General features: G+C 43.7%; 2 protein-coding genes and 2 long non-coding RNA genes across 4 annotated transcripts in view; 2 read left to right on the top strand and 2 right to left on the bottom strand.

Moving 5' to 3' along the window:
* The window catches only part of LOC119162040 (uncharacterized), a 166,967-nt gene that overhangs the window by 112,105 nt on the left and 36,366 nt on the right, over positions 1–18,496 (bottom strand). Inside the window, exons 5-6 of the mRNA XM_075876703.1 lie at positions 15,861–16,086; positions 15,165–15,334 (exon numbers count right to left, since the gene is read on the bottom strand). Of these exons, the coding sequence (XP_075732818.1) occupies positions 15,165–15,334; positions 15,861–16,086 (396 nt within the window). The remainder of the gene's footprint in view (positions 1–15,164; positions 15,335–15,860; positions 16,087–18,496) is intronic.
* Positions 8,796–11,608, top strand: LOC142776309 (uncharacterized). The gene is made up of 3 exons (XR_012887440.1): positions 8,796–9,023; positions 9,500–9,605; positions 9,717–11,608. It is a non-coding gene; the product is annotated as an uncharacterized LOC142776309 (long non-coding RNA).
* LOC142776311 (uncharacterized) lies at positions 11,301–14,756 on the bottom strand. The gene is made up of 2 exons (XR_012887443.1): positions 12,228–14,756; positions 11,301–11,622 (listed from the first exon to the last, which is right to left on the bottom strand). It is a non-coding gene; the product is annotated as an uncharacterized LOC142776311 (long non-coding RNA).
* On the top strand, positions 14,741–15,757 carry LOC142776307 (uncharacterized). Its single transcript, XM_075879778.1, has 2 exons — positions 14,741–15,336; positions 15,394–15,757. The coding sequence occupies exons 1-2, from the start codon at positions 14,942–14,944 to the stop codon at positions 15,506–15,508; spliced, it is 510 nt and encodes a 169-aa protein (XP_075735893.1). The 5' UTR covers positions 14,741–14,941; the 3' UTR covers positions 15,509–15,757.

The raw sequence follows: 18,496 nt of genomic DNA, 5'->3' as shown, positions 1-18,496 counted from the left end.
GGATTTTAACTTTCCCTCCATTAATTGGCTCAATCAGGATTCACCAACCTTGGGGAAATACTGAAGCAAGAGAATTCGTCGATGTTTGCCTCAACTTTAACCTCCAACAGGTAACCGAACTAACGCACGTCACTAGTGAATCCTCAAACATTTTAGACCTGGTATTAACAAATAGCCCCGAAAGCTTAAAATCTATTGCATACTTACGTGAAATTAGCGATCACAAAGTCATCCATACCATATTTAACTTCACCCCAAAAATACGCTCCATTTTCCGCAAAACGATTCACTTGTATGATAAGGGTAATTATGAATTAATTAATCGTGAATTACGAGATTTCCTACCATACTTTGAACTCAATCTCGGTTCCTGTTCTCTCAATGACAGCTGGCTAATGCTTAAGGACAAGATAACTGACTTGACTAATAAATTCATCCCCACAGTGAGCTTTACTGCCAATAAAAATAAACCATGGTTTTCCACAAGTTTGAAAACACTTGAAAATAAAAAAAGCGCCTCTTCCGAGCTGCGAAGTTTAATGGTAATGCGTGCGCATGGGGCAAGTACTATGCTGCGGAAGATGCTTATTATGCTGAAATTAGAAAAGCGAAACAGACATTCTATCACAATGATTTAACTAAAATTCTGAAATCTAACCCTAGAAAATTCTCGGAAATCATAAACCTGCAACTAACACGAGACATCACGCTTACAAATGATAAAAACGAAGACGTAAGCGACACTGTTTGTGCCAATATCTTTAACACCGCGTTCTCATCAGTGTTCACTAAAGAAGCCAACGTACCGTTTCTCACGCCACCTGCTACGACATTACCAGCGATGGACCCTGTTGTGTTATCCGTTAGTGGTATTTCATCACTCATTGACAAATTAAAACTTTCATCATCAGCTGGCGTAGACAATATTAACTTTAAATTGTTAAAAAATACTAAGGAAATTATTGCAGTGTACTTTTCGATGATGTTCTCATTGTCACTAGAAACAGGAATTTTACCAGATGACTGGATGGAGGGAAAGGTCATTCCAGTCCACAAATCAGGTAACAGACAGTCCCCCCTAAATTGTTGACCCATCTCTCTAACAAGCGTCCCCTGCAAAATCATGGAACATATCATATAATTACACATCATTAACTTTCTTGACACCAACAATTTTTTTCATTTTTCCCAGCACGGATTTCATAAATCATTATCCAGTGAATCCCAACTTGCTATATTTATTCATGATATACACTCTTCTCTCGACCATCACTTTCAGACCGATTCAATCTTTCTCGACTTCGCAAAAGCCTTCGATAAGGTACCGCACAAACGCCTACTGTTAAAACTTTCCCAGCTGAACCTGCACCCCAACATTCTTGCATGGACCACACAATTTCTTACTAACCGCTCTCAGTTCGTCTCCATTAAAAATACCCGTTCTAGCTCCCTCCCAGTGACATCCGGCGTCCCCCAAGGATTTGTACTCGCACCCCTCTTGTTCCTAATATATATTAATGATCTTCCTGTTCATGTATCTTCCCATATCCGTTTATTTGCCAACGACTGTGTCATCTATCGCACAGTTACTAACATTTCTGATCAAACTATACTCCAACAGGATCTGGATCTCGTGCAACAGTGGTGTGATCTTTAGTTAATGAAGCTTAACCCTACTAAATGCAAACTCGCCTCATTTCAACGCCAGCGTAATCCTTTATCATTCTCATACCTAATCTCTAATTCCGCTATCGAACAAGTTCAGTCATAAATACCTAGGCGTCACCTTAACATCTGACCTTTCCTGGAACACTCACATAAACAACATCATATCATCCACAAACAGACCCCTCGGTTTCCTAAAGCGTCATTTGCGTCACGCACCACTAGACATAAAACTTATGGTTTACAAATCGCTCATCAGACCTAAACTAGAATATGCAGCGCCCATCTGGAGCCCGCACCAGATATACCTAATAAACGAAATAGAATCTGTACAAAATCGTGCCACTAGGTTCATTCACTCTTCATATTCATACGAAATAAGCATATCATCCCTAAAACATGACAATGATATTGATAATCTTTCTGTGCATCACCGCATCGCCAGCCTCTGTTTGTTTCACAAGTTCTTTCACAGTTCCCTCAATCAAGCACCTTACATTATCCCACCAACGCGCATTTCTCACCGCACAACTCATTCTTATTCAATTGCATGCGCACGCGCTCGCACTACTACTTTTGCTGCCTCATTTTTTCTTCGCACAGCAGTGGACTGGAATGGCCTTCCCCATGACATTGCAGCCATCACGTGTTCATCAACGTTTGCACAAAACATAAATACATATTGCTTGTCAGAAGATCACTCTCTGTAACCTCCATTTGTTAACCTACCCCTTATGTAATACCCCCTCACCGGGGTCTTTAAGATAATAAAGTGAAGTGAAAGTTAGCAATGCTAACCACATGCTTGGCTTGTGCGAAAAATGTCGCACCACTCCTTCCTTTCTTAATGTTAACGTACAATCAAACCAAAACATGTGCACGCATGTGCCTTTAACACATTTTGTAAACAGATTTGTCCAATGCCTATGAACAAGCCTTACCAATGCCTTTTGGCCTGTTTGACACTTCAGGGCCTTCAATGCACTGTAAGGGCACAAGAAAACTTGTGGGTCTTAAAAGTGACTTGTTTCAAGACTTTGCAATATGATGGTTAATTGAAAGTGATAAAATACTCAAGTTGATAAATGAGTTAGTTGTGGTGTCTTGTATAATAATATGCATACTCTTAAAAAAAGAAGCAAGCATGCAAATTACTAAATTCATAATGAAAACATAATGACATTAGTGGACGATTGGTTGTTGTGGTAACTCACCTGCAGTTTGATCGTAATTATGGAATATGAATGTTTAACTATCTTGAGTTTTAATGAACTGGCATTTAGTTTGTGAATAACAGTATGCTAAAGAGCATGTACATATTCTTGTTTGGTTGTACAATAACAGCGTTAGGAAATATTTTTAAAGAATGAGTGGTAAAAAATTTGTGGCACAAGCCAAGAACATTATTAGCATTACTCATTTTGTAGCCAGCCTGGACATTCAAGAATAATTTAACAGACATCTGCCCAGCCAAGTATTTAAAATTACCAAGGATGTTTCAAGGGATGACTACATAATAATTGCACCTGCATGCATGAGCTTTTGTCTCTCAAGTTTCATGCATGTGCTTCGTCATGGCAGAGCATGGTGCAAATACACCCAATGGTTGTCAGTCACTGTTTGGTACACAAGTTGCGCAGCAAAACGAATTTGAAATAAAATTTAACACAAAATGTTTCATTGCTATTTCCCAGTTGATGTATTATTTCCATTGCAATATAAAAACAAGTACATCAAATACTGGCTGTATCTCCCTTTGCAGCTATGATAAGGGCTCCTAGAAATCTTAAAAGTAGGAATCGAGTATCTGGCGAAAACATCAAGCCCTTAAAATCTACAGAAGTGTTAAGAAAGGGTAAGTGACAATTGTATAGGTAGCAAAATTACTTTCCTAGAGCAAAGCAGCCAGCTGCACTAGATAAGCTGTCATGTTTAATGCGTATAACCTGCCAGGGATGAAACTTATGATACTTTTACACATTTTCGCTTTATTTCAGTGCACTTAACATTTTAAATTTTATTAAACTAGTAAAAAATGTTTAGTTCTACAAATAATGGCGACTGAATCAAATAGAACAGTATTCAACTTGGTATGTGAAATCGTAAAATATTTTGCACACTCTTCGAATTTGGCAGTTGCAGAATTTCCCTGGGACGCATACTTCTCCATATGGGCTTTACATGTTTTATAGAGAAAGCTTCTGGGCCATCATCGTGAAATAATTTTTTTAATTAAGCCATCATAGCAAGTGTGGTACTTCATTTGTTTTTTGCAAAGCAGTTGTAGGGTTCACATATCTCTATTTTCAAGAAATATGAAGTGAATGAATGAAAGTATAGTTAGGCAGCTAACTGAATGATATAATGACCCGTATGAACTATGACCACTGGAAGCGTGGAGCGTGTGTTGTTACACGTGAACTTACAGGCTGTTAAGGATAGATAGACGAATATGACTGACTGTGTGTAAGTATTAGGGCATGTCAGTTGAGATTAAATACCAGACAAAGATTATAGGCAGCAGTCCTGATAGATGTGAACTATTGGAAGCAGTTCAAGCTGGAAAAGAAGTGGTGTATTTAATTGTGACACATTTGTTGAAACTTTGAAAACCAGGAAAATTTCTCGAGCAGGCAATGTTAAGTGATGTTTTTGATGACTGTGACATTGCACACTGTCACTCTTCACATGTGTCTGTTTCCTTATATATTTTCTACCAAAGCCACAAACAAAGATAGATGGCAGTTAACTCCCGTCCTGTTCCCTGCCTTATGCAAGTGTCATTCTGCACTTTATTACCTTAGAAGTACTTGCTGCTAGGCAGGTTGGTATAACATTATTAGGGAAAATTCTAGATGATGCGAATGTGTGGTGCAGTGTAAATATTTTCTGTAGTTCAGCTGCGACCGATGCTCTTTTTCTGTGCTTTTTCATTTTTCCAGTGGTGCTTAGGCATCTATAACTTTCCCCCTTAGCTTAATTACCTCCCTGAAGCTATGCATCATCTTGCCCATTAACAACCATAGTTAAACTATTGTATGTGGCATTGTTGATGCAAAATGACCTTAGAGTATATGCTAAAGCTCCTGCAGGATCACCGGCTGAATGTGACAACCAATTCACCATTTATAGGACCCGAAGTATTGACATTTTCAATATATCTGTTCGCACAGTGCTTCATTGGAGTCATGCAAGCTTAAAATATGGTGCTCCCACAGAGAAATTTTTCTTCCTGTGCTGTGACCAACGGGAAAACTATGTAGACAATAATGAAAAGAGATCACAACTAGGCTTAGCTGTGTGATGTCTGCCTCAATAAGAAATGTAATAAATTAATGCAAGTGTGCTTATATCACCATGGTGTTGCCAGTTTATTACTACATTTGATATGAATCTCTGCTCGCTCCACCATGGTGTTGCTAAGGGTGTACCTCTGAGACAGCATTGCCAGAACTAATTTCACTGTCACAATCTTGAACTGGTGTGCAACAAGCATGCGCCAGAGCAGAGAACACAAGAGAAGTGGTCACTGCTTGCATGTTCAAGGTCGTATGCACGCACACCGGACTATGATTTTGCAGTGTCTTACATTTTGAGTGGAGTATACATCGTGATGGCGGGAGCCATCTCTGTGGTCACCAGCTAGACTGTCACAATGTGCATATTGTTGCTTCAGAAAACTGTTTACGACAAAAAAAGGGCACCGTAGAAAAAAATATTTTTAGGCTAATGTAAGGGCTTGTGGTGAGGAGACTCTCAAAAGGTATATGGTGTGTCATCTTGCAATAGAGAAGCAACATTTATACCTATGTTTATGTTAGTAGGAGTCTGCTAAACATTGGCCATACAAGCTTGTGGCTAGAGAAGGATGATGTCCAGAAGATGTCCTCCTGAAATGTTAACCTGCACCGTCCTCCCTTGCCCTTCTTGGTGCACTGGAATTTTTGCCCTATAGGTACTAATTCCTTTAGTGGGTACTCTTGAAGGGCTTCTGAATAAGCTCACTCTTACCACCAGCTTTACCCAAGGGCAAATCCTACTGTTGGAACTTGTTTGCTTGGCAGAAATTTTTGACAGGAAAAGAAGCTTCACTCGTTACACAAATAAAGCTACAGCATTGCAAGATTACTATGATGTTATGTACACAGACCTCCCACATACAACTAACTAAAATCTCACCACTTACCTCTATGGTGAGCCTGATTATGCCTTAAGACAGCATGCAAGTTTCTTGATTCTATACCTTTTAATCAGTACATGAACCTTGAAAAAACAAGATCATCACGTGCAGTCCGTAAAACCAGTGCTTATGAACTGCAATGATGCCATCGAAAGCATCAGCGAAAGTAAATGCACCCTGCTGGAAAACAAATTCTGCATGAAGCCTGTAAATGTACTGTTAACAAAGTCTTCTCGACAACTTCATTATGTCTATTTCTGCAATTTGCATAATCCTGTTTCATACATGCCTTGCTGTTCACCCTATAATTACTGACCTCTGAGTGTTACTCAAGTGACCATGCTCATTTAACATACCTGCAAGCCTCAGTGCTAACCTAATGAAATTGGAGACTTCAATAAAGTAATGCTCTCTAATGCTCACCCCTTCAAAAAAAGTTTTTAGCATCCCCTGAAAACCTATTCTTTAAAAATTTGATCATCAGAGATGCGATGTATCTCCACACCTGATGACAGACATTTGTCCAATTACAGCCACATTATAACAACAAGCAGCCTTTGTAAGATGCGTGAACACGTGCCATCATCCCAGGTCAACATGTTTCCTGAAACCAGCTTGCTCTTAGTTATGCGACAGAATGGTTTTCATAAATCATTTTCTTGCTAAGCTCAACTTGCCCCATGACAAACTGTGTGTTTAATTTTAAACCATTCTTGGGGAGCTATTTTTCTTAATAACTAAAGAAAGCCCGATAAAGTGAAGCATGAGCTTTTAAAAGGAAATTTGCAAAACATGCACAATCGTCTCCAATACCTAGCCTGAGTATATATTTCACTAATAATGATCATTTTCATTTTAGAGCACATATCTGATGGCACAAAATCTGGAGTACCAAGGAGTCTGTCACAGGTATCTTTCACTTCTTTATCAGGGGTCATGCAACAATTTTAAATTATTCATGCGATATACTAGAAGTTTACTGCAGTGTGAATCACTTGCCACAATTAAAAAAATAATTATGGGGGGAACATATGAACTCTTTACAAAGGTTGAAGTTGGTGCTGATGCCGTCTGTCGCATGACCAGTAATTAGACAAAGCACGGCGCATCGCATTAGGCCTAATAGCAGTGCTACGCTTCCATTTCACACACACACGCGCGCGCATAATGTATGCTTTACTGCAATACACTGCAAGCACTTCACCCCATGACACTGGCGTATTGCGGCAATGTTAACTTTTAAAAAGACCTTTACGGGTTAGCAATTGAAGCTCGACAATGCTCCCAGCAATTAAATTTCTATTTTATTACATTTTTTTCATTGTTATACACTTGCCTAAACTAGTGTTACCAGCCGTCCCGAATTTCGCAGTCGAATTCCGAATTTCGCAGTCGGGACAAATGTCCCCGATTTTTTCCGGACTGTTCAGTAAATGAAAAAAAAAAGAAACGTTTTGCGTTATAAAAGGCATGCCAAGTAACGAGCGTCCGTCTGATCACATAGACAAAGAAATGTTGCTGTGGTTAACTGGAAGGAACTTTAAACACTTCAGCTGAACTTTAGCGTCAACTTTTACTAGAGCATTCTAGAGCGAGAGGAAGTGTCACGAAGAGCACATAGCAAAATTTAGTGCCACATCAAGAGACCGACGCAATGAAGAGAAGAAATAACAGATTTGTTTGGAAGGCACCGCAACAAAGAAAACTAATTTCCTCACCCACACACAACTACCTTCACTGTTGGTTACCCCAATCTAAACACACACTGCTAAGCAAACAAATTGCCATCATCTGCGACTGCTTAATAAAGCCACTCGGACAAGAACGTTCTCTAATTCCAACTTGTGCATTCCGTATCTATCTCGCGCATTTACGCAAGAACAAGCTTCAATGAAAGTGTTGGCACAGTATATACTTCCTCCCAAGTGACACCAGCTGTTTGATCGGTCCTCAAGCAACACGCATGCACCTACCATACATCTGCGTAGTACATGCATCAGACAAATATTCACAAATCGCGTTCCAAAGGCCTTTATTTTATGCTCATTGTCATTGCTTGTAGATTTGGTGGCAAACACTTCGGGCTGGTAGGTGTTAATTCTGCATGTGCTTCGGGCTAATGACGTTCACTACTCGATAAGCACGGCGACATCACAGGAATTAAGAAAAGCGGCAGCGACTTGCGTATGAATCACTTTCTAACAACAGAAAGCGACCACGACCCCACGGGCATAGGCGCTTCTCGCCATTTCAAACAGATTACAGTCCAATCCAACACCAACATCGGAGAAAAAACATCACGACTAGAATACGATGAACCCGCCACAGACTGTGTGTCACAAGCTAGTGAGGAACTCTACCTGAACCACAGAATAAAGAACGCCCAAATCGACTGAAAAGTGTTTTTTAACACACCGATTCTAACGCCATCTATTTATACACTTTAAGCCAAGTCAAGCCGGTTTTAAGCGGCTATTGGGTGAACCGAACCGTTTTGCCTCGAAAAGGTTCGTGCCACCGGGGGAACCGAAACACTTCCTATATTTCAACATACGGGATACGCCAATGCGGCTCTGCTTAATGCCCAGCCAGCCTGGCCACCCGGAAGCGCCACCCGGAAACATTTAGGTTCAAGTGCTCACCTGTAGGAAGCGAAAAAATCAACTACGGCGCGTTTCTGCTTCAAACACCCAGAGTGCATCTACTAACCTCTCGCGCCACTCGCGCTATTGCACTTTCTTTGCACTCGTCTAGGCCGAGTTGTATTTTAAAATGATCAAACGCTACATGTTTGCGTACCGCTACACATAAAAAACACTTTGTTCTTCTAACAAGTAGTTTTTCATAAACATGTGCTACGTCATCAACTTTTTGTAATAGTTTTTGCTCCAGCTGACTTAATGTCAGTAGCAGCCTATCGACATCATTATCCTCATTTCAAAGTTTTCGGCGGCCAACAATTGCGACGGCAGGTAACGGCTCGCGGTACGTTCGGATGTGTCTCGGACTGTTTCGTTTCGCTGTAAATATTTCGAGCCTCTGCCAACTGACACATTCTTTCTCATTCTGTTTATTTGACTCGTTCAAATGCTTCGCGAAGGGAATTCGAGTGACTTTCGGGGAACGAAGCGACCGTTGAAGCTTTCATCGGATGAACACCCGATGCAAGCCCGGGCCGGTGAGCAGAAACCGCTTCAGTTTTTTAAGGATGGTTGCTTGCGGGGCTAGTTGGTTCATTTCAACATATGTAGTTTTCTTTTTGCCAATGACTGCGTAGGCGTCACACGGTGGCAGCGCATTGAAGTAATAAATTTTAAAATTGTTGAACGTCTCAATCTGTAACCGGAAAAACGCGTGCGTTACTTGCGGCGTGCATGGCTTCACGTGGGAACGAGTCGCTAACTCAATAGTTAATTCTGAAATTCTATCACCAGGTAACACCAACCAGGCCGTTGCGATAAAAGAAGGCAAATAAATCACTGTCGCCTCGCATGTGTCTTCTTAGCTAGCCCATATATTAGTGCCAAAAACCTACTAGTTAATAATTTACTGCAGTCGCGTTTGAGAAACATCACATAATTATGGGTCTGGTTTTGCTATAGTGTGACAAAGGAAGCGTCACATAAATGAGAAATACTTCTTTTTCTGCCACAGCCTCCTGGCCCACCTGACATGGCAGCAAATGTGTACAACGGGCAAGGAACCTGCTACGTGACATGCCTTGTGAAGAAGCAGCCCTGAGTGACATATGCGTTATGAGGTACCACTACATATATGTATAAAATACTGCTGTTTACTAATTAACCGAGTTATTTGTTTACTTTGGAAAATTTCATGCATTGATATCTGGTCATGTTACTTGTTTTTCCAGACTGCCATGCAAAGACAGGATGACTACCCCTGAATGTCCACTCTGCAAGCACGTTGAAACATCTGAATGTCCACTACAACAGGTAATCTCTAACCTCACACATGTAATGCTGTATTTGTGAATGTTTTACCGCGCATATCGTGGAAAGGTGCTTTAGATTGGCTACAAGCATTGCCTGCCTACCGTGGCATGGAATCTACACTTCAATAATGTTGAAACTGTTTCACTATTAGTTAGATTGTGTAGCGCTGCTGAGCTCAACAACACACTGTTTGATCCCAGCCACTGTAGCTATATTTCGATGGGGGTGAAACGCTAAAACGCTTGTGTGCTTAAGGGATTGTTCGATTCGCCTGTATCACATGATCCATTTTACAAAGTGCTGCACCTCGCGATTCGTTTCAGCCTGTGCAGCAATGGCATCTTCTAAATCTTGCCATTCTTTTCAAAAAGCGCAGCAGAGGTACAGCACCAAAACTATTTCATGACTTTCCGGTACCTTCTGCTCTGATGGCGCTGGTTTGGTGCAGCCGCTCGCACAGCTTAACAAACAACATAGCATTAGACGTAGGTGCTGTACCCACCCCTATAAATGCGGCGTTTTTGCCAAGATGTTTGCACCTCATTAAATCAAGCGATCAAAAATAAGGATTCTATCTTGTCGGCACCCTGTCATTGACTTGTGATGCCGCACCGCTGAACTCCTGCCGCACAAGTTCTGAACTTCTCGTGCACAGCTGTGAACCAGTTCGGATTGGTGCAGGTGAACTAAACTGACCCTTAAAAGATGGAAGCTGGAAAATATGAAAAATATGTTAACATAAGGGGTCAAAGCAAATGTTTCGACAAGCAGTCTTGTCTCCTGTGAGCCTACAATGCCATTTGTTTGAACCCCTGGAAGCCAGAATCAACCTAATTTGCCAACTACTGTACGACCCATGATCACTTCATAGTTAGCATGTGAATAGTCGGAAATTATTAATTGCACTACATAATGAACACACCCACAGTGATGGGCATTAACAGGCTTTCCGACATTTAGTTGTGCCTTGTGACAGTTTACCAACACCCAGAACTGTTTTGTCTTAACTGTGTTTAGCTCATACAAGTTTACAAAAATATGCACCAAAACTCATAAGACTGCACTCAATTGCTTTAGCTTTGCACATATGTTCAATGGTCTCCTAAAATAATAAATCATAAAGGTGATGAGCTGTTGCAGCACAGCTTCCTCAAAGACGTGAATGCTGTCATGAGGAGCAAGATTGTGTTTATTGCATGTGGTACTGTTTTTTTTTTTTTTGGCAGAAAAACGTTCCAGATTTCTTTGTGCACATCTGCTTCTGTTTAAATTAAGTTGTCATAACTATAGTGTCTACCACTACAAAGTGAAATTCTGTGCACTACGGTCATGAAAAAAAATCTAGGAAATCGCACAGGTAGTTGAAACATACATGATCTTCACTTATCTACAGCACACCTCAAGATAGTACGTATTTCAAATCCTGACCTCTAAAAGTAGCAGGAAGAAAACAACTTCATTTTCAACCACAAGTATACTGAAAAAGTAAACACAATAACAAGTGTGTAATAAATGTGACCTTTATTGATCCAGTATTCGGACACATTCACATCATGTACCACCAATTGATTTCAGGAGTGCTTGCTTGTAAGAGAGTACTGAAGTTCTATGGATATGTCTATGCAAAAAAAAGAGATTGTGCTCAGGGCTGAGCAGATAGTGTGATGTAAGAGTACCAACAAAGATGTACAGATAACAAAATTGTACAATGCATACCTGAAGTTTATTTTCTTAGAATTGGGCCTTTTCGATCTGTAAGCATACACCTCATAAGTGTCCCTGTAGCATACATGTTCGCTGCATACTCAGCAGACTGGTCATTACCTGCGACGAGAAATTCTAGCTGTGGTAACTTTGTGACTTAACTCTAACAATAAATGTAGCAAGCCTGAAATATTTTTAGGCCCATCCCGTAAATACATAAAACCTATGATATGGGCTCACGGCTGAGTATTAAAACTAGTGCCTACCCTCTCGACACGACGCGAAATTGCAGAATTGTGAAGTACTCAATGTAGCATTGCAGAGCGAGAAAGATTCAGAAATGCACGCATCCGCAATTGCTTATTTAACAAATTTAGCAAAACTACATTGCTCTGACTGCGCGAGCTATCTATCGGCAATGTGCAAGTTTCCTTCCCGATTCCACATTATGCATTCGCTTCAAGATCAACACTACGGGGCAAGCGCCGCATCTGACGGCAGAATTGTCCTGAAGCCACGCTATTAAACTCGAGCGCCGCAACACAATGAGAGCGACGTTCATTCAGCGATTTCGATGTTCAGTTATATGCATATGCTTGTTAGCTTTCAAGAGTCTTTACAGATGGGTTGAAAGCTTTCGATATGTACGAGTGACTTGTTTTGTTCGGACACGACCGTATACATTGATTGTACCGGCTTGGACACTCGCAATGAACGATGCATACCTTACTTGATTGACGTTGTTTTTGCCAGTCGAGGCCAGCTAGGTCCCCTGGCGATAATTACAGGCGCGAAACGCGATTGGGCAACAAAAAAAAAAAAAAACAGAGCAAGCGAGCAGCGCGAACCAGCCGCGGACCCCTCCCCCCCCTCTATCTGCAACAAAAAAAAACGCGTCTGTTTATTGATGATGATAGTACTGCTAGCGCCATCTCGCCTCGCGGTATTGCAGTCTGATACGTCGCCGCTACGTATTTGCATGTTATTTTGATACAACAGCCCAAAGGTACAGTTTCCGTTCTCTAAACTGGTAGGTGTTCTGTGGCCTGGCCTGGCCACCTGGCACTGGATTGTTTCGCTGCTTCGCCTCCCAACTTTAGAGGTTTATCTTTAGAGCAACGTTTTTTTTTTTTCCAAACGTTGCTTGAGACCTAGGATTTTTTTTTTTTTACCGCCTGGGGATTTGGCGTAATTGTCGCCATACCTAGTGCACGGAGCAAGAAAGACAGGAGGGGGAACTCCGAGCCGGCGCCAGTGCGCGCCGCTTGAATGTCACCTTGGGAGAGGAGGTTCGCGAACTAGAGTTACTGTATATGCTACCCCTATACCGCCTCACTGCAGTGGAATAGGTGTTCTGTGGTGGAATCTTGCTCAGCGCGCGCGAATAAACCTGCGGCACGCCGCCCGCGCAGGAACATCGCACCATATTTTTCTCCTGCGCGCTCGACGGGTGGCTTCACTGCACAACTGTTGAACATAATGGCGGACCTATGCGCAACTCTGCTCCCGTACTACACCGTACAGTAACTCTAGGGCGAACTAAGGTTCCTAGATTAAACCAAACTTGTTTTATCTATGAAACTCATGGCAAACGTGCGCGCAGCGATTCTTGCGGCGACGCACAGAACTATTTCTTTTCCGCCGCGGGAGGAGAGCGCACATGCTCGCGGTCTCCGACGGCGCCCAAGTGTCGTCTGCTACATCTGCCACTCGCCGATTCCGCTATGCTACTGGATGCAGCCATGAAAGTTTTTCGCCGGCGCGGTTTGCCAAAACAAAATGAAGCGAATAGAGCATCTTAGTGCCAGTATTTTTGTTTATATTTGTTGGATCAGATGCTCTTCGAGCAACGAAAGGATTGAAATTGTAGAAATAAAAAAGCAGACGATCTGTAATCGTAGATAGGCGCGTGCCTAAAATCAGTCATTGTGTAGCTTGAGGATAGATTTTTCACGTTATTTGATGCAACAGTGCCATACAAAACTACTGCGCGCGAAAGAAAGACAGACATTGATGAAGCACGTTTGAGCAGACGGCAATTGATACAACAGAAGAGCGGAGACTGCCTCGAGCTATTAATCAATACTGCGTGAAAAAGATCGATCTTTCAACGCTCAGTCTGACCAAGAACAGCAGCAAGAATGGGCGAGGGCTATATGAAAAGTAGATCGACGATGGAAAGGATGCGACTCCGTCTAGGGGTGCTATTCTGGATACTTATCGAATTCCGCCATGTTGTCAGATTCCGCAATCGATTGACGCTAATTGGTCAAGTGAGCTGCTACGACCTCTCTGATTGGCTTAAAATAGTCCGCTATTACGAAATTTGACAGTATCACGGAATTAGACAGTGTCCAGAATAGCACCCTAGGAAAATTATTTTCGCAGTGAAACGGTCAGCAGGCGCGACATTACGCCAAGTTTAAATTTCCAGACATTCCTGGTCAGTCGAAGTTCTTGTGTCTCCCTGAAGCGGCACCTTACGTTTTTGAACGGAGGTATTACTCGTGCCCAGAATTGAAGCCATGAACTGACCGGAATATCGCTGAAAGCACCGGTAAAAAAAAAAAAAGCAACGCCAAACGAGCGAAGGCTGAGAATACTCGTCACGAGTGAGACGTCCTCGGCGAATATTTTACCTATCTTCAAACTTCCAGGTAAGCTACATCGAGAAAAAAGGCGTAGTTCGCAGTTTCTCGTGTTTGGTTGTTGTAGCTTGGCATGAACGATTGCTTCTCAGAAACTTCTTACATAAAACAAGCTTCGGAAGAAAGCAGACACATGAGAAAAACTTCTTGTTTCTGTTTTTTCGTTTCTATTTTTTTATTTTTCTATAATATGAAAGGCTTTACCGATATATTTAATTGTCGCATATTGTATGCCATGTTCCCACAAAATTTCTACACTCGCATGCGAATGTGAAAGAGTGAAAGCGAACCTGTTTAGGGCTTGTGAAAAGCTTCGTGAAACTATCGCGGTATGATCTCTCTCCCACGGCTCTTTGGCTAGCTTGGCGAAAACTCGTCATAACGATTTGCCGTTGTATCGTTAGCGCGATTGAGCAAGGCATGACGAAGGGGTGCGATGGGAAGAAAGCCCTTTATTGTAGCAGTGCTTATATACCGAGCGAGACAAGAAAGGGTGCGTACCCTCACCGCACTATCGTATCAAAGGGGGCGGGTTTGACCAACACCACCTAGACTTATCTAGGTGGTGTTGGTTTGACACGAGGCACATGCTGCGCAAGATATGATACACCCTCCTTGGTGTATAAAACAATTGGCAGGTGAACACAACTGGAACGCTCACAAAATGTTAAGCACTCATTCACGGCACTTGAACAAAGTTCTCGTTGTAAGCCAGCCGTCTGGGCGCTTTGCGTTGTCGCTGTGATCTTGGAGCTTGTGTAGCTGTTGTGCCCGGGATCGGGGCCGCGGGCATGTACCCCGGCAACGCGACTGGAACCTCATGCGGCGTAGCAGATGGCGCTACGATCTCACCGCTGTCGGGAAGGTCTGGGCTGAAGTCCTCGCTGGTTAACAGCAAATGTCGACGATTCCGTCGCAGCTGCCGCCCTTCTGTCGTGACGTCGTCGGACCTTGGATGCCCGGAAGGCCTTAGGACTTATGCTCTCTTCGCCCATGCTCCTTTGGAACGCAGACGAACCGTGGCCCCTGTTTCGAGCGGCGCCAGCAGTCTTCCAGGGCGGTTGGTGTGGGAGCGCTTCACGATGGAGTGTTCAGGTCCGGTCTCCATGTCCGGCAGGGTGTTGCGCAGTCTTCTGCCTTGCAATATCTCCGCTGGGGTCATGCCGCACTCCAGTGGCGTTGTCCTGTAAGCAAGAAGACCCAGCCAGAAATCATGCTTTGCTTCATGCGTTTTTTTTTTCAGGATTCTCTTGATGACCTGGACGCCTTTCTCAGCCAAACCATTCGATTGTGGATATCCTGGACTGGATGTGATGTGTCTGAAGTCGTATGCCCTCGAAAAGGACCTGAACTCGTGACAGGAAAATTGCGGGCCATTATCTGTCAGAACTTCCAGTGGAATGCCGTACCTGGAAAATATGGCGCTAGTTGCCTGAATGACAGAGCTCGCCGATGTGTCACGTAACTGCTCCACTTCCGGAAAATTTGACAGCGCGTCGTATACGCTGAGGTACGACCGCCCACCGTACTCAAAGATATCAATGCCAACTTTCTGCCACGGCATCTCGGGCACCGGGCGCATCATTAAAGGTTCTTGCGGCTGCGTATACGTGTACTTATTGCACACTGCACATTTCTGCACGAATGCCGGGCCAAAATACAAGTCGCCTTGCCCTTTCCTTGCATTTGTTGATGCCCATGTGTCCTCACGCTTCGGCGAACGTGAAGGTGTTGAAAACTTCGAGCGCTTCTTCACCGGCGATACTCGGGAGTAAAGCTGCCTTCGTCTTCGCCGATCGAGGTTTTTCCGGTGGGTCTGATGCGGTGACGAAAAGTTCAAACCTTTGGATGAACAGCTTCCAGTTCTTGCCCGAGTCTCCTGACATGCGCAGCGGATCCGGTGGCTTGAGGAAGTCCATAGCTGTTCCCGTCGTCGCTGTCCTCCAGTGAAGTCGCGAGTTTGACTAGCCACTTCTGACACCATGTATCGTTAGCGCGATTGAGCAAGGCATGACGAAGGGGTGCGATGGGGAGAAAGCCCTTCTCTTTATTGTAGCAGTGCTTATATACCGAGCGAGACAAGAAAGGGTGCGTACCCTCACCGCACTATCGTATCAAAGGGGGCGAGTTTGACACGAGGCACATGGTGCGCAAGATATGATACAGCCGTCTCGTTTGCCGAGTGTATCTGAGCTATGCACCGATAAACTGAGCGACGAGCACAAGCGTGCAAGCAGACGACAAGAGCGGGCCCCACGCTTCTTGCGTCTGCTGGCAGTTCGGCCGCGGTTCTGTAGGTACCACTGTCACGACGTTCGCCGTAGAGTAAGGACCATATACAGTTACTCTAGTTCGTCGTAAAGTATTAGAGACTTCAGTTCACCGCTAGGGTGTTGATGCCCACGCGCTCCGCCGCCGTTCCGCGGGGTGACGCAATCGCGGCGCGGAGCCTAGTTTCCCCTCCTATCTATTCTTATTCCTCCGTGACCTAAGGACTTTTCGGGCCCCTCCTCCGTGCCCGGCGACTCTACTCGCCGAGGCGGAGGATAGTAAGCCGGCTTTCAGCCGTGCTTGTTTCCCAGGGTACGTTTGGTTTGTGTGCAGCGGCATTGGCCTCTGCACCGAACAGCAGTCCCGTAGTCCCCAAGGGACGGATTGTGTCTCACTGCACCCTAGTGGTATGAGGCGGCCGAGACCACAAAGCGTCTTGCGTCGAACGATAGCCCATCTGTCCTGAGGGGACGTCGCAGGCTCCCAGCCGCGCGACAATGTGAGGGCACGTGCACTTTGGGTACAGTGCTACTTTGGCCACGGTGACTGAAGTTCGCGCCGAAGGGCAGCCCCGTGTTTGGGTACGTCCGCTTCCCGTGCGGGGCCGAAAGTCACCGTGCGTCCGCCTTGCGCGCAGTGATTGAAGTCACCGTGCCAAAGGGTAGCCCTTCTGTTAAGTCTCGCTGGGCCCTATAGCGGTCAGGAGAGGGGCCATGAGCACGCCCCACGCGCTGCGATAGCCCACCTTGCCAGATTACCTTCGCTTTGTGTGTCGTGACCGAAGTTGCTGCACCGAAGGGCAGTCCCTTTGTTGGGTCTCCCTGTTTTGTACGCCGGGAGGCAGGTCACGTTTCTTTGGCGCCGAGCGGTGGCCCCTTGCCAGGGTATGGCCGTCTGCCCGAAACAAAACTTCCCCCTCACAAGACCCTGGGGGACTGACGTACGGATGATGATGGGTTGATGAGTTATGTAAGACTCTGGGATAAAGCGCCTCGCGCCCGTCTCCTTCCTATCTGACAATGGCATCTAGGGACTTTTGAATTAGCCGCCGGCTTGCCAGTCTCCCAGTGCAGATCGTCTTCAGTAGTTATCCTTCTTTTTACACTTTTTTTTGACATTTTTGGGTGAATAGCTGGAGTCAGTCACTTCAGATCTAAACACCATAATCACACAGGCGTTAACGGCAGACATAATTAGCAAAGAACAAAAACCAAGATAACACCGGACAAGGGGAACGCAGAGGCAGGACGTAACGTCAAACGCTTGATCCCCCCTCTGCTACCTCTCGCACCTTGAGCATTCCTGCTCGATATCCTTTCAGCCTTTAATGAGAAGTGGTTTAGCGCCATGTTTCATTCTTTCTTGAAACATATATTTCCAGTAATCGTATGTTTTATGCCCCTCATCTCGCTTATACCACTCTTTATATGTCGTTCCATCATACTTTCCTGCTTTTGTAGTCTTTTTACATTCATCTAGATATTTTCCTGTGTTCTAGCATGGATGTGAAGGGCTCAATAATGCCGTACATCCGCTTTGTCTAGGACGCCAACTTGACACGTAAAGATTTATATATAACTTGTATTATTTGAACAATTGAATAGGGCGACGGATCATTCCCGCACATATAGATTCTTAATTATTACTTAGGATAAATCAATCATACGCATGTATGGCTGTACCGGCTGTCTGTATGCTATCAGATAATGTTGATAAACCACTTTCCATAATATTAAGGGATTAAAAAACTTCGAGAGCAAATGAAGCCAAAAAAATTTCGAAAATATTGTGACAAATTCGGAAAACTTGACTCTACTGCAGCAATAATTTTCGCTATGTAGAGCGGTCTAAGTAAAAATATGGTTGATATATTGTTGCGTAGTGTGCTTTGTTTTTAAGACATGCAGAAAGTTTCAAAAAGGAAGTTTTTGTTTAAAGAGAGAAAGAAATTCCATCTGAACAACCGCAAGGTACTAAGCTTGCCTTTGCCTCGCATTCACTGCATAGCACGTCACCGCAATGTTCCAGCGGGGGCTTGTCATACAAGTGACTGTCCCTTATTTTAGTAATATTGC

This window comes from Rhipicephalus microplus, chromosome X (assembly GCF_043290135.1).
Source record: "Rhipicephalus microplus isolate Deutch F79 chromosome X, USDA_Rmic, whole genome shotgun sequence".
NCBI lineage: Eukaryota > Metazoa > Arthropoda > Arachnida > Ixodida > Ixodidae > Rhipicephalus > Rhipicephalus microplus.
Note: the sequence above shows the minus strand (reverse complement) of the source record. Positions and strands in the feature narration are given on the sequence as shown.